Source organism: Anguilla rostrata, chromosome 9 (genome assembly GCF_018555375.3).
Source record: "Anguilla rostrata isolate EN2019 chromosome 9, ASM1855537v3, whole genome shotgun sequence".
In the NCBI taxonomy this organism is placed as follows: domain Eukaryota; kingdom Metazoa; phylum Chordata; class Actinopteri; order Anguilliformes; family Anguillidae; genus Anguilla; species Anguilla rostrata.
In genome coordinates this window covers 117230-132500 of record NC_057941.1, presented here as the reverse complement: position 1 = coordinate 132500, position 15271 = coordinate 117230, and the positions used below count along the sequence as shown (strand labels likewise).

Genomic DNA, 15271 nt, shown 5'->3' with positions numbered 1-15271 from the left:
TGCCAGGATAGATCACCCTCACAATTCATGTGGGCTGTGAGTGCTGAGTGCAGTATGCAGGGCTGAGTGCTGAGTGCTGAGTGCTGAGTGCAGGGTTAAGTGCTCAGGGATGAGTGTTGAGTACAGGGCTGAGTGCTGAGTGCTGAGTGCAGGGCTAAGTGCTCAGGGCTGAGTGTTGAGTACAGGGCTGAGTGCAGGGCTGAGTGCTGAGTGCTGGGGGCTGAGGGCTGAGTGCTGAGTGCTGAGTGCTGAGTGCTGAGTACAGGGCTGAGTGCTGAGTGCTGAGTGCAGGGCTGAGTACTGAGTGCTGAGTACAGGGCTGAGTGCTGAGTGCTGAGTGCAGGGCTAAGTGCTCAGGGCTGAGTGTTGAGTACAGGGCTGAGTGCTGAGTGCTGAGTGCTGAGTGCAGGGCTAAGTGCTGAGTGCTGAGTACAGGGCTGAGTGCTCAGGGTTGAGTGCTGAGTGCTGAGTGCTGAGTACAGGGCTGAGTGCTGAGTGCAGGTCTGAGTGCTGAGTGCTGAGTGCAGGGCTAAGTGCTGAGTGCTGAGTGCTGAGTACAGGGCTGAGTGCTGAGTGCTGAGTGCAGGTCTGAGTGCTGAGTGCTGAGTGCAGGGCTAAGTGCTCAGTGCTGAGTGCTGAGGGCTGAGGGCTGAGTGCTGAGTGCTGAGTGCTGAGTACAGGGCTGAGTGCTCAGGGTTGAGTGCTGAGTGCTGAGTGCTGAGTACAGGGCTGAGTGCTGAGTGCAGGTCTGAGTGCTGAGTGCTGAGTGCAGGGCTAAGTGCTGAGTGCTGAGTGCAGGGCTAAGTGCTCAGTGCTGAGTGCTGAGGGCTGAGGGCTGAGTGCAGGTCTGAGTGCTGAGGGCTGAGTGCAGGGCTGAGTGCTGAGTGCTGAGTACAGGGCTGAGTGCTGAGTGCTGAGTGCAGGTCTGAGTGCTGAGTGCTGAGTGCAGGGCTAAGTGCTCAGTGCTGAGTGCTGAGGGCTGAGTGCTGAGTGCAGGGCTAAGTGCTGAGTGCTGAGTGCTGAGGGCTGAGGGCTGAGTGCAGGGCTGAGTGCTCAGGGTTGAGTGTTGAGGGCTGCTGTGGATGGGTGGTTTGAGCCGGCTGCCCTGTCTGTGCTGTAAATAGGTCAGTATTTTATGCTCAGCCTCGCTGAAGGATGAGGAAAGCCTGCCGCCCGAGGAGCTGCCATGTTTATCCATCCCTGCAGAAGCTCAGCAGTCAGCAAGCACTCATACAGCGATTAATTAGGCCACCGTAAGGGCGTGTGCAGGACTGTAGAGAACAGCGCCACCATGCGTCCGTGTGCAGGACTGCAGGCCGTAGAGAACAGCGCCACCATGCGGCCGTGTGCAGAACTGCAGGCCGTAGAGAACAGCGCCACCATGAGGGCCTGTGCAGTACTGTAGAGAACAGTGCCACCATGAGGCCGTGTGCAGAGCTGCAGGCCGTAGAGAACAGCACCACCATGAGGCCGTGTGCAGGACTGTAGAGAACAGTGCCACCATGAGGCCGTGTGCAGGGCTGCAGGCCATAGAGAACAGCGCCACCGTGAGGCTGTGTGCAGGACTGCAGGCTGTAGAGAACAGCGTCACCATGAGACCGTGTGCAGGCCGTAGAGAACAGCGCCACCATGAGGCCATGTGCAGGACTGTAGAAAAAAAAAGCTTATTTTCAACCGGAACTATTTCCTAGGAAATGAAACTTGAGACGACTGCACTTGAGCAAACTGGAATGGCCAGTGGCATGACTTTCTATATGAGTGGAAGCTTCAGAGTGAAGAGCTTGGGCTGCTTGAGATGTGAGAAGGAAAGAAGCAACAGCAAAATTTAACAACCAATATTTATATAATTGTAATTTAATATTTATGTAATTGTAAGTAGAATCTATGAAATTAATTGCTTCACACGTACAGCCTCTGTAAACATGATTACAGAACAAGTTACTTTGGAGTGTATTTTTTACATTAGACCTCAAACACCTGAATGCCTCTTTACCTGCAACTGTAAAGCTGTGGGCTACTGTATGCACATCATCAGAAATCAGGACATCCTCATAAAATACAGCACCAAAAAACGAACTAAAGCTGAAATAATATAAAAACCCAGAAAGTGAACTACATCTGTAAGAGGTCAGGACCCGGTTGTCTCTCGTTGACCTGCCCTAGTCATTGCTCTGCTCTTTTCGATAGCAGGCCCCTGGAAGCCGGTTACCTGCAGGCATCAGGTCACATCCCCTCATTCAGCCTCTCAGAGAAACAGTGCCTTTTTGGTTCCAATCCAACGACTGGATCTATTCATTCTGAATACGTCAGTGCAGCTCAAAATGTCGGGACACTATTGGAGAGGCAGTGACAGCTGGAGAGAGATAGATGGCCGTCAGGTTCACTCTCGTCCATGACCACATTCAGAGTGGTTTTCTCCTCTATGCTTGAAATGCATTCTGTGGGTGTGCTCTTGTGATGTTCAGGATTACACTGTGTGTTGTGTAGTAAAGGATGTTCTGTGTGATTTTCTGCTATGCTCTGTGCAGAAGATAATCTGGTGTGATGTTGTGCTTTGCACAGATGCTGTTCTAATGCACTAGTAGGTTGTATAGAGAGGATTATGTTGTGTTATACTGTGCTGTGCGGGATATTATATTGCACATGGTAGATTCCACATTGTGATGTTTACACATTGAAAATAATACATAGCCTACTGTATGTTACAATATATGAGCAAATGACTTGTTTAAATGCATAATTAGGAATACATTTTAAAATGAAGGACATAAATAAGAATATTTCAATAGTTTGAAAGTAGTTTGAAAGACATATTACAATTTAATATGAAATAGGCCTATTTTGTATTGAAGTGAATCAATTGTACTACGATGTAATAATGTATTAAATGTTGTAATGGCATAAAAACTAGTCCAATTGAGATTTATTCTTTAATTTTAGCATTTTATATTGGAATGGACACTTTCACCAATAATTACACAAGTTGAAATCGATGCAAAGCAAATTCTAGCACCACCTAAATAAATACAGCAAGTATCAACTCGGGGGGCACTGCCATGCTGTCTCTATGCCTCATTAGTGAGCCTGTGATGGGCTGGGGGCTGGGGGGGGGGGGTATTATTATATGAGACCAATGCAGATTAATTGCTGACATAAAACAGAGCAAGCATGGAGAGAGAGCTCTTATTAGGTTATCTGCATATGGTACAAATGCACACAAACACACACACTCACACACTCACACACACGCTCACAAAAACGAAATTTGAAAATAATTTTCTGTGTGTGTGTCTGTGTAAGGCAGGATGCTGAAGCTATGATGGAATAGTGTAAATGTGCTATTTAAATCTGATACTCAGTATATGATGGAACAGATCTGGCTGCAAGGCTTTGAATAAATGCGTTACAACTCTCGGCTCTGCTCCTGAAATAAATTATGTGATCCCAGCAGGTTTCTCAAGCTCCACTCTTCAAGGTGCTGTTATGATTTTAATATCATTTATTTAAATGAGCTTAAACAACGTGCATTTCACACGTCATACATTTAAAGCACTGAGCTGCTTCTGATTAACCCCAACTCTGCTGATTAACCCCAACTCTGCTCAAAGGGTGTGGAGACAGAAATTAACCCACAAACTTGTGAGAAATGCATGAGAAATGAACCCACAAACTTCTGAGAAATGCGTGAGAAATTAACCCACAAACTTATTTCAAACCTCTCCTCTTCTGATAAATCTCTCATTTCTGGAGGGGAAAAGTTAAAAGAGCTGCAGAGGACAGGAAATTGAAGATTTTGGGATTCTGAGGAGATTATAGGATACAGTGACCTCATGAGATCAGACTAGAGCTGCTCCTTCCCAGGCCTTTGAGAGCTGAAGATATTGGATGCTGGGTAATATTGTGCTCCAGGGAACATAATATGGACACTGTGTCCCTCACTAGGCGTGTCTCATAAAAATGTGCTGACTCTGGCGTTCTGGGGCGATTCTGGGTCAGTGTGGGGCCAGAGAAACCAGCAGTGCACTCTGGGATAGAGCAGCACTCTCAGCGTTTACCCGAAAGGACTTGTCTTTAATTAAGTATTTCATTTCGTTTTCAAAATTAGCGAGTAATGAATATGTAGCCATGCCAGTAAGGTATATTCAGTAAAATATATGGCATTACAGTTGTTCCTTCTTTCTGGAAAGAACAGTTTCTCCATTTGCAATAATCTGAGAGAGAATGGTGTTTTGATCTCAGCTTCTTTCTGTTCCAGGACGCTGTGAGTGCTGCTAAAGATGTCCTACAGTGTGGAACCTGAAGAGAAAGCACCAGCCCCCCCATTGAGAATGAACAGTAACAGCAGAGACTCTTCCTCGGTGAATCTCAGCTCCAAACCGCTCCCAATGGCTCCAGAGGAGAAGAACAGGAAAGCTCGACTGCGCTCCATCTTTCCCGGAGGAGACAAGAGTGAGCTCACCTGCTCCTACCCCCACCCACCTGCACCTACCCCCACCCACCAGCACCTACCCCCACCCACCTGCACCTACTCCCACCCACCTGCACCTACCCCCACTCACCTGCTCCTACCCCCACCCACCTGCACCTGCCCCCACCCACCTGCACCTACCCCCACCCACCAGCACCTACCCCCACCCACCTGCACCTACCCCCACCCACCAGCACCTACCCCCACCCACCTGCACCTACCCCCACCCACCTGCACCTACCCCCACTCACCTGCACCTACCCCCACTCACCTGCTCCTACCCCCACCCACCTGCACCTGCCCCCACCCACCTGCACCTACCCCCACCCACCAGCACCTACCCCCACCCACCTGCTCCTACCCCCACCCACCTGCACCTACCCCCACTCCCGCCCACCTGCACCTGCCCCCACTCCCGCCCACCTGCACCTACCCCCACTCACCTGCTCCTACCCCCACCCACCTGCACCTACCCCCACCCACCAGCACCTACCCCACCCACCTGCACCTACCCCCACCCACCAGCACCTACCCCCACCCACCTGCACCTACCCCCACCCACCTGCACCTACCCCCACTCACCTGCTCCTACCCCCACCCACCTGCACCTGCCCCCACCCACCTGTATCTACCCCTACCCCCACCCACCTGCACCTGCCCCCACCCACCTGCATCTACCCCCACTCCCGCCCACCTGCACCTGCCCCCACCCATCTGCACCTACCCCACTCACCTGCATGTACCCCCCACCCACCTGCTCCTACCCCCACTCCCACTCACCTACACCTGCCCCCCACCCACCTGCTCCTACCCCCACTCCCATCCACCTGCTCCTACCCCCACCCACCTGCACCTGCCCCCACCCACCTGCACCTACCCCCCACTCCGCCCCACCCTGCACCTACCCCCACCCACCTGCACCTACCCCCACTCCTACCCCACCTGCTCCTACCCCCACCCACCTGCACCTACCCCCACTCCCGACCCCACCTGCTCCTACCCCCACCCACCTGCACCTGCCCCCCACCCCACCCACCTGCTCCTACCCCCACTCCCACCTACCTGCACCTGCCCCCACCCTGCTTCCTACCCCCACTCCCCCCACCTGCACCTGCCCCCACCCACCTGCTCCTACCCCACCACCCACCTGCCCCCACCCACTGCCTCCCCCACTGCCCGCCCACCTGCTCCTGCCCCCACCCACCTGCACCTACCCCCACTCCCGCCCACCTGCACCTGCCCCCACCCTCGCCCTACCTGCACCTGCCCCCACGCTTCCTACCCCCCACTCCCGCCCCACTGCACCTGCCCCTGCCCACCCACCTGCCCCGCTCCCTGCCCCCACTGCCTTGCCCACCTCCTCCACCACCTGCACCTGACCCCAGCCCCCCACCAACCTGCCCCTGCCCCCCCTGCCCACCTGACCTCTGCCCCCCCCCCCCCCCCACTGAAATAATTTTGGTCACCATCTGTTCCATCTTCACTCTCTGCAGCCAATAAGAAGAAGGAGAAGGAACGTCCGGAAATCTCTCTGCCTTCGGACTTTGAGCACACAATACACGTGGGCTTCGACGCTGTAACCGGGGAATTCACCGTGAGTTCTGAATGCACCTCAGTGACCCCCAGTGTGCTGCAGTGTCACAGTGGAACCAGTATTAGTGCTCAGTGACCCCCAGTGTGCTGCAGTGTCACAGTGGAACTAGTATTAGTGCCTAGTGACCCCCAGTGTGCTGCAGTGTCACAGTGGAACCAGTATTAGTGCTCAGTGACCCCCAGTGTGCTGCAGTGTCACAGTGGAACCAGTATTAGTGCTCAGTGACCCCCAGTGTGCTGCAGTGTCACAGTGGAACTAGTATTAGTGCTCAGTGACCCCCAGTGTGCTGCAGTGTCACAGTGGAACCAGTATTAGTGCTCAGTGACTCCCAGTGTGCTGCAGTGTCACAGTGGAACTAGTATTAGTGCCTAGTGACCCCCAGTGTGCTGCAGTGTCACAGTGGAACCAGTATTAGTGCTCAGTGACCCCCAGTGTGCTGCAGTGTCACAGTGGAACCAGTATTAGTGCTCAGTGACCCCCAGTGTGCTGCAGTGTCACAGTGGAACTAGTATTAGTGCTCAGTGACCCCCAGTGTGCTGCAGTGTCACAGTGGAACCAGTATTAGTGCTCAGTGACCCCCACTGTGCTGCAGTGTCACAGTGGAACCAGTATTAGTGCTCAGTGACCCCCACTGTGCTGCAGTGTCACAGTGGAACCAGTATTAGTGCTCAGTGACCCCCACTGTGCTGCAGTGTCACAGTGGAACCAGTATTAGTGCTCAGTGACCCCCACAGACCCCATTGCTCAGAGAGGGTTCAACTCCTCAAACAATCCAAAGAGCAGTCTAAACGCATACTTCTTTTACATGGACACACTGTAGTGAGCAATGCGATGCTAACTGAATGGGATCACTACTGTTGTGAAATGCCATAGTGAATGAATGGGATCACTACTCTAGTGAGACGCCATAGTGACTGAATGGGATCACAACTCTAGTGAGACGCCATAGTGAATGAATGGGATCACTGCTCTAGTGAAATGCCATAGTGACTGAATGGGATCATTAGCACCAGTGCTAACACTCAGGTGGGTTCTTGTCCCTCACTGCAGGGCATCCCAGAGCAGTGGGCCCGACTCCTGCAGACCTCGAACATCACAAAGCTTGAGCAGAAGAAAAACCCCCAAGCCGTTCTGGACGTCCTCAAATTCTACGACTCCAAAGAAACAGTCAACAACCAGAAGTACATGAGTTTTACCTCCGGAGGTCAGCACCCAATGCTTTCCTGTGCATTTCTGTTTAACCCAGAGCTGACGGTTTTAATGAATGTTAAGAATATCTTACTTAGGCACCGGGCTGAGAGAATGATGTGTAAGTGAGCTGTGTAAGTTGATGCTGAAATTAAATCCTGGAGAAAGGCTAGGAACCAAAACATTCATTGTAATAATGTGAAGTGCCGCCACAGCACTCAAAAGCAGGGCTGTTGCTAATCCATTGTGAAAATTGATGTATAAAATCAATAACAATCTAATGTCTTTTTGCAAGTACGCTTTTATACACAAAATGCACTGAATGATGAACGCAATTGGATAAATGTGTGGAAGTTATTTATATAAAATAATCTTTTTTGGCTCATTTGTCCTGGAAAATAAAGGGGCTCTCTCTAAATACATTATGATGAATATGGCTGCTCATGAATTACATCATTAAGGGTTATTTTATGTATTCATATTCCTCTGTTTTTCAGATAAATCAGCACATGGTTACATGGCAGCTAACACTCTGGTAAGCAGTTTACTCAGAACTTCTAAATACACTTGATGGTAGGGATGGCAGGTATGCCCCACACCTATACAGTACAGAGAGTCTGCCACATTTCAGGGTTTCCTTGGGAAATATCCTCAATGACCGCAGGCTTAGATTTAGCAAGTTCTAATGAATTATAGACAGAGCTTTGTGTCTGTGAGTAACTTGGCATTTTTGGGTGTTCAGATATTTGTTTCCATTTGCATATCATCCCTTGTATATGAGAGTATCAGCACCTCTTAATGATGAAGGTTTTGTTGTTATGAAATCTATCATGGAAAGAGTGTAAAGATGGAAGCTTCTTCACAAGGAATTTGTGTTTGATTGAAATGTTTTAACATGCCATAAGGGAACATCTCATGTTTCACACATCGTTGTAAGTGCAGTGTCCCTTTAACTACTAATAGTCTCAGTATCTGTGACTGATTAAGGCCAGCTGCACACCTGCTGGTGATTATTACTAACATGTTAAAAGCAGGTGTGTGAGGAGCAGAAAGGAGGCCATTTTGTAAGAAGCAGGGTTGAGTTTTCTTCTGTGGAAAACATGCAGTTCACCTTTGTTTTTTAAATAAATATATTTCTGTAAAGCTCCCTATCTCAGATAATTTCTGAATCATTCTGTATTGCAAAGGAATGCGCAACATTTGAAATAGTCTAGATCTCATAGTAATGCAAATATGCGCATTCAGACGCTCAGAGTTTACAGGGTTTCAACTCAATGTGTCCTCACACTGCTGTAGTTATTAAATTATTCATTTGTTTACATGTTATACAATATAGCAGGCTAAACTTAGTTTCAGCAGGCCACAGATGAGTTTCCTTAGCTCTAGCTAATCAGAGCCATTGGTCTTTGCATGTGTTTGAGCATCACTGACGAAAGGTTCAGCAGAGTAGTCAGCTGCTGTGGGCTTCATTTCCAGTCAAATTACTTTTTGTTTCTGTGTCAAGCTAGGCCACATCAAGCCTTCTATGGTTTTACATTTCATACCTGGAGCTAGGCCTCACCAAGCCTTCTATGGTCTTTAACTTTTTCTCTTTGCGGAGCTAGGCCCCTTCAAGACTTCTATGGTCTTTGCCTTCTGTCTGTGTATAGAGCTAGGGTCATCAAGCCTTCTATATTCTTGCTGTGTCAATTTTACAATATGTCCTTTCACACACATTCCTCAATAAAATCATATCACTTTCTGAGCTGTTTCAACTTTCCTATAGAATTTTTACTCTTGACTACTGTTGATCAATAATACTAGACTTTTGACACTACCTGACAGTTTTTGGTTGTCCATTTGTCAATGTCTAAGCATTGACTGCAGTCATGCATAAATGCCTGTCTGTAAAATGGTAGTAGGCCTTTCCCCCTTAACATGAGCATTCAGGAAGTCTAGTTTACAGAAAATAAAAGCTTTCATTGATTTTGGCAACTGTGGAAGAAAAATGGACTTTCCCTGATTTTGTTGCCATGAATTCTAAAAATTTGTTTTGTCCATTATTGTTTGAATCCCACATATCATTCATGCCATGAACACATCAGTGTGTGTAACCTGAGTAGTTTCAGAGTGAGGTGAGTCACACACCTCACTCTGAGTGACATATGAGGAAGCTTCAGGTTCTGGAAGCGCATGCCAGTTCCCCACGAAGCAGGATTCAGGGATTCCTGGGCTGTTCCAGACTGAATCTCACCTCTTATGAATCTGTACAGCTCATTTTTGTTTGTGTGTGACACATTAATGACTCCAGTATTGTTGCATTGGAAGTCAACGGTGCTGGTCTGTACCAGAGCAGTAATAGGCGCTGTGTCAGCTGTTTAAAGGACAGTTTTATCAGCTGTTTCAAGCAGCTGGCTTGTTTACACCATCAACTCAGGTTCCTGATGTAGTGCTGATTTTGTGCTAATTTTGTGCTGATTTAGTATTGATTTAGTGCTGATTTAGTATTGATTTAGTGCTGATTTAGGGCTGATTTGGTGCTGATTTAGGGATGATTTGGTGCTGATTTGATGCTGATTTAGTGCTGATTTGATGCTGATTTAGTGCTGATTTTGTGCTAATTTTGTGTTGATTTAGTATTGATTTAGTGCTGATTTAGGGCTGATTTGGTGCAGATTTAGCGCTGATTTAGGGATGATTTGGTGCTGATTTAGTGCTGATTGGATGCTGATTTAGTGCTGATTTAGTGCTGATTTGAAGCTGATTTGAAGCTGATTTAGTGACAGTTCTGATCCTGCTACTTAAGAGGGTGGTTTCACAGCTTTGACTTGTGAGCCACTGGGCAAATTGCATATTTTAGGGGATCTTTTCAGCTGTCACTGAAATTTTGTGGTGCATGAAGTGTGAATTGTAGCTGTATATTTAAGGAAATATGTGTGAATTTCCCACAAACTGACCCTGAACAATTATACTGGGACACAGTAGAACTGTGACATGGGAAACTGGGTGCATTTGAGACTGTTTGTGTCACTCTTACAGTGGTCTTAAGATAGTGTTCTCTGTAACACAACCCTTTGTGCAGAGCAAGGCTATCAAGGTTTGCTCATCAATGATTAAGACCACAGTATAATACTGTACTTCTGCTCACATGGACAGGAAAGCCGTGTCCCATAATGCACTCTGATCATAGTGGTACTAGACTGTCATTCCAAAGTGAAAATGGCATTTAGAATTTGAATATTTTCTGTATAGATAATATGTATGTAGGGTACCTCATAAAAGAACAGTCTCAAGTGGTGTAAATGTTCCCAGCAATTCCCAGAGGGGAAAGTCAAGATGGCTTGAATGGGAAAGGATAGTTAGTCTTAGGCCCCTCTCAGTGTTAGGCATTCTGTTTCCAGCTGCTTTAGATTCCAGCATCCTTCCAGGGCCAATATAAAGGCATGCAGCTGTCACTTCTGAAATAAAATTTGATGATCTATATTATATTGCCATGTAAGTAATAACAGCAACAAGAATATAGTGCATTAATTGATTAAGTATTCAAGTGTCATATTATATCATTTGCTCATTATAAAGAAGTAGCATTATTTCCAGAAACATATGTGGAAAAATATAAAATACTAGTGTCACTGGCCCCGTTTCATCAATAAAATTATGTATATTCCAAATTACTTTCACTTACACCCGTACTCAATGTTCTCAGCATAAACTTTTTCATAAAGTCCCTGATTATAATTATCTTTAAAAGGATTTGAGGCTATAATATCATTTGGAATAATACACTATTTATTCATTCACAAATATCACGTGGATTCTCTAAAAAACACACTGAGAACATTTAGTTTTGAATTTAAGACTTTACCTCATGACTTCACTCGAGGCTGCTTTTAGTGCTGTTATAATCACACTTTCAGTGCTACAAATCAATCGGTTTCTATGTTGTTGAAGTTCTTTTTTCTACATCAATGGGACGAGATCTAAAATGTGATCTGAATCATAATGTGTTATTTATTATTATTATTTGGAGTTATAATAAAAATTTGTAGTTAGTCAATAAATATTAGAAAGTGGAAGTAGGGGGGAAACAACTTAAATGCTGGCAGTTTATTAATAATTAGGCGATGGACACATACATGAGTAAGGTCATACATTGTATAAAGTCACTAGAATGAGCAATGAACAGGCTTGCTATTTGTAAGTGTGAAACTTGTAGCAGAGAAATACGGCGTCTTACTGTTACTCTTACTGTTTAGTGAGAATAACATTTTTAAACATTTAATTGCTGTTCAAGAACAACAGGTAAAGCTGTAGACTGGAAACAGAAACCCGTATCAGTGACCTCTGTGTTGACCTTTGACCTTCAGATCATTTAAACAGAGTTTTTTGGGGAGAAGTCAGAGCTACAGGCCTGCCTCGTTCCTCATAACTGTGGATGGATGTTGAGTCGGGCAGGTTAGAGACTGCGTATTCATATGAAGTCATATCAGAAACCCCCGCAACATCCCCCTTTGACCCAATGTTCTGAAAATCAGTGGGGTTCTGTGGTGGAAAACACTGACAATTAGTAATGCAATAGATAATGCACTTAATAATACATGATGATGAAGGCTAGAAACTGGTAATCAGTTGAAGGATAGAAGGATGAAAATAATGACAGAAGGATGAAAATAATGATAGAAGGATGAGTAGAGCAACAGACAGATTACCCTTAAGAGTCCATTTCATATCCTCTCCTCATTAACTGACCCAGCAACCCATGCAGTACACATAAAGAGAAACTGCTGACATTGTGGTTTTTACATCAATTAAGTCTATGTCTATCTTTCAATCTTTCAGAGCACGCATGCCAGTTTAGACCGGTTCTTCAGTGCAGTCCCATCAGAAAGGCTTCGGCTTGATGCCGTAAGCTCTGTGTGCTTCATGTCTCAGAAGCTTCAGAAGAAATGTGTTGGGGTGTCTGTGCAGACAGCAGTGTTGATAGAGAAACCTGACACTACAATAACTGTGGAACCACCTTTTTTCAATTTAAAAAAATCTAATCAGCTTCATGAGTGAATTTAAGTCAATGACATTAAACTAGTGCCCCCACCCCACCCAGTTCATTTACTTGTGTGTTGGTTTGTGTGTAAAATCCACCCCCTCCACCCCACCCAGGCCATTTGTTTTTGTATCGGTTCATGTCCAAAATCCCTTGCCCCCCACCCAGGCTATTTGTCTTTGTGTGCTGGTTTGTGTGTAAAATCCCCCTCCCCCCCAGTTCATTTGCTGTTCTGCTGGTTTGTGTGTAAACCCTCCCGTCCCCCGTCCCCCAGTCCATTTGCTGTTCTGCTGGTCTGTGTGTAAGCCCTTCCCCCCCAGTCCATTTGCTGTTATGCTGGTTTGTAAGCCTCTCCCCCCCAGTCCATTTGCTGTTATGCTGGTTTGTGTGTCAGCCCCTCCCCCTCCAGTCCATTTCTTGTTCTGCTGGTCTGTGTGTAAGCCCCTCCCCCCAGTCCATTTGCTGTTCTGCTGGTTTGTGTGTAAACCCCTCCCCCCCAGTCCATTTGCTGTTCTGCTGGTTTGTGTGTAAGCCCCTCCCACCCAGTCCATTTGCTGTTCTGCTGGTTTGTGTGTAAGCCCCTCCCATTCTCACACTCAGAACCGGCTACTGTCCTCCGGACCACCTGCCAGCCTTAGAACCTGCAGCGCTTTATTTGACAAGGTAACGCCTCACATGCTTTATATACATGATATGCCACACCTGCACGTTATACATATAATATACACGTCATACACATACAACATACACCTCATATACATACAATATACACATACAACATATACCTTATATACATACAATATAAACATACAACATACACCTCATATACATATAACTTTGTTGTACGTCACTCTGGACAAGAGCGTCTGCCAAATGTCTGTTATGTAATATAATACACGTATATAACATACACCTCATATACATATTTATATGTACATATATACAAACATATAATATACACTTCATATACATATTTATATGCACATATATACACACATGTATATATACACACAAGTAATACACACCTCATACACATGTTTATATATACATATGATATACACATATAATATGTACCATATATATATTTATTTACACATATAATAAACTCATAATATACATTGACGCTGATGTTTTCAAAAGGTTATGATCATCTTGGAACATTGACCAATTACCTCTTAAAATGATAGTGATGGAATGGAGAGAAGATAGATGCTTCAGTTATGATGCCAGTCAAAAGTTCATTTCCCTTACAAAAAGTGTCAAAATAAAATGCACTAACCTTTTCCACAGATGTTATTCAACATGAAAGAGCATGCGTTTTTATATGAAACATAACTAAATCAAGCTGACAAACTGATGTATTTGGCTCAAATGTTTCATTTGAATGCCTCAGGATAGCAAAGACAGGCCCCCACAGAACATTGCCATTATTGGCAGCTTGATTTATAGGTTGATTGACTGTTTGATTGGTTGATTTATAGATTGACTGTTTGATTGGTTGATTTATAGATTGACTGATTGGCTGATTTATAGATTGACTGTTTGGTTGATTTAAATATTGACTGTCTGATTGGTTGATTTGTACACTGATGGTTTGATTGGTTGATTTATAGCTTGATAGAGCATTTGCCTCTACTGCACACCATTTGCTCAGTTTTTCAGCAATTCTCCTGTCAGACTTAGCTCTGCTCAACATGTTCAGCTGATCTTAGATATGCTGAGCTCAACCCTAACCCATCTTCCATCTCCATTCCTCAGTAATCCTTTCTTAGACAGTGTTGTAGTCCTTTAACACAGTGTTGTAGTCCTTCTGTACTCCTCTATTGCATGCTCTGAACTAACTTGCTCCACCTGTCAGGTACTTATTGACTCAAACCTGGGACATCACCTCAGCATGTGACATGACCCATGATCCCTGGATAGCATCTCACTTCCTGGCAAAACGTGCTCATGACCTCTGGACTTGTGTCCTCGCTGCTGCAGTGTAAGAGAATAACGGATTGGGAAAATGGCTGGTTGTGGAGTGGGCTTTTGGACTTACTTTAAATGTGGGAATTTCTTCATCTCAAGTGTTCATCCACTGCATATGTTAGAAAGAGAGGGGCTGCAACAGGCTTCCTGCAGGTGTGTGCAGGCAGCTTCCACTTCTCACCTCTACCAAATGGGAAAAGGGTTTTATAGCAGCTTGAAAAATGGAGGAAGAAAGCCACTTCATACTATATGCAGTACACACACATACTGTACACACACACACACACATTCTCTCTCTCACACACACATACACACACACTCTCTCACACACACACACACATACATACACACACACACTCTCTCTCTCACACACACATACACACAGTTACACACATAGTTGCGCACACACACACACACATTCTGTTTAATATTTTCCATAGATTGCGTTGTTGCCGTTCTCGTTGTGTTAGTGTTAATCAGTTTAACCTTCAGGGTCCAAGTTGAACTAAGTGGTTGTTCCCTGCACTTGGACCGGTACTTCTCTCTAGGGGTTTCGTCATACTTGTTCCTGGTTATGGTTATACACTTTGTTGTACGTCGCTCTGGATAAGAGCGTCTGCCAAATGCCTGTAATGTAATGTAATAGTCTTTTTTTTAAATAGTGTTTTTATTGAGTCTTGTGTTTTTCTGAAGTCTTGTGTTTTTCTGGAGTCTAGGGTTTTTCTGGAGTCTTGGGTTTTTCTGGAGTCTTGGGTTTTTCTGGATTCTTGGGTTTTTCTGGAGACTTCTGTATTCACGTTTGAGGAACTCTGTGCATGTCTGCTTTTTTCTTTTGTTGCATGACAGAAATATCTAAATAAAATAAGAAACTAGCTTCCCTGAATCAAAGCTATTTTTCTTCCTGTAATAACTGTGATCATTCCTGGACAGAAATAATTATGTTATGTCAACAATACTGAAAATAGCATATTTAACATACCCTCATAGAAAAGAATGAATTAGGGTAATCAATCTGTAAGGGTAGGAATGG

At 45.5% G+C, this 15271-nt stretch overlaps 1 protein-coding gene across 2 annotated transcripts in view; it reads left to right on the top strand.

Moving 5' to 3' along the window:
• Positions 1-15271, top strand: part of LOC135262580 (serine/threonine-protein kinase PAK 3) — a 30927-nt gene that overhangs the window by 3595 nt on the left and 12061 nt on the right. The window contains exons 2-6 of one of the 2 annotated variants that reach the window (XM_064349588.1): positions 4256-4449; positions 5962-6062; positions 7113-7266; positions 7748-7785; positions 12871-12933. In XM_064349588.1, coding sequence (XP_064205658.1) covers positions 4278-4449; positions 5962-6062; positions 7113-7266; positions 7748-7785; positions 12871-12933 — 528 coding nt within the window. In that variant the 5' untranslated portion in view covers positions 4256-4277. The remainder of the gene's footprint in view (positions 1-4255; positions 4450-5961; positions 6063-7112; positions 7267-7747; positions 7786-12870; positions 12934-15271) is intronic. The other variant, XM_064349589.1, reaches the window with a different exon arrangement.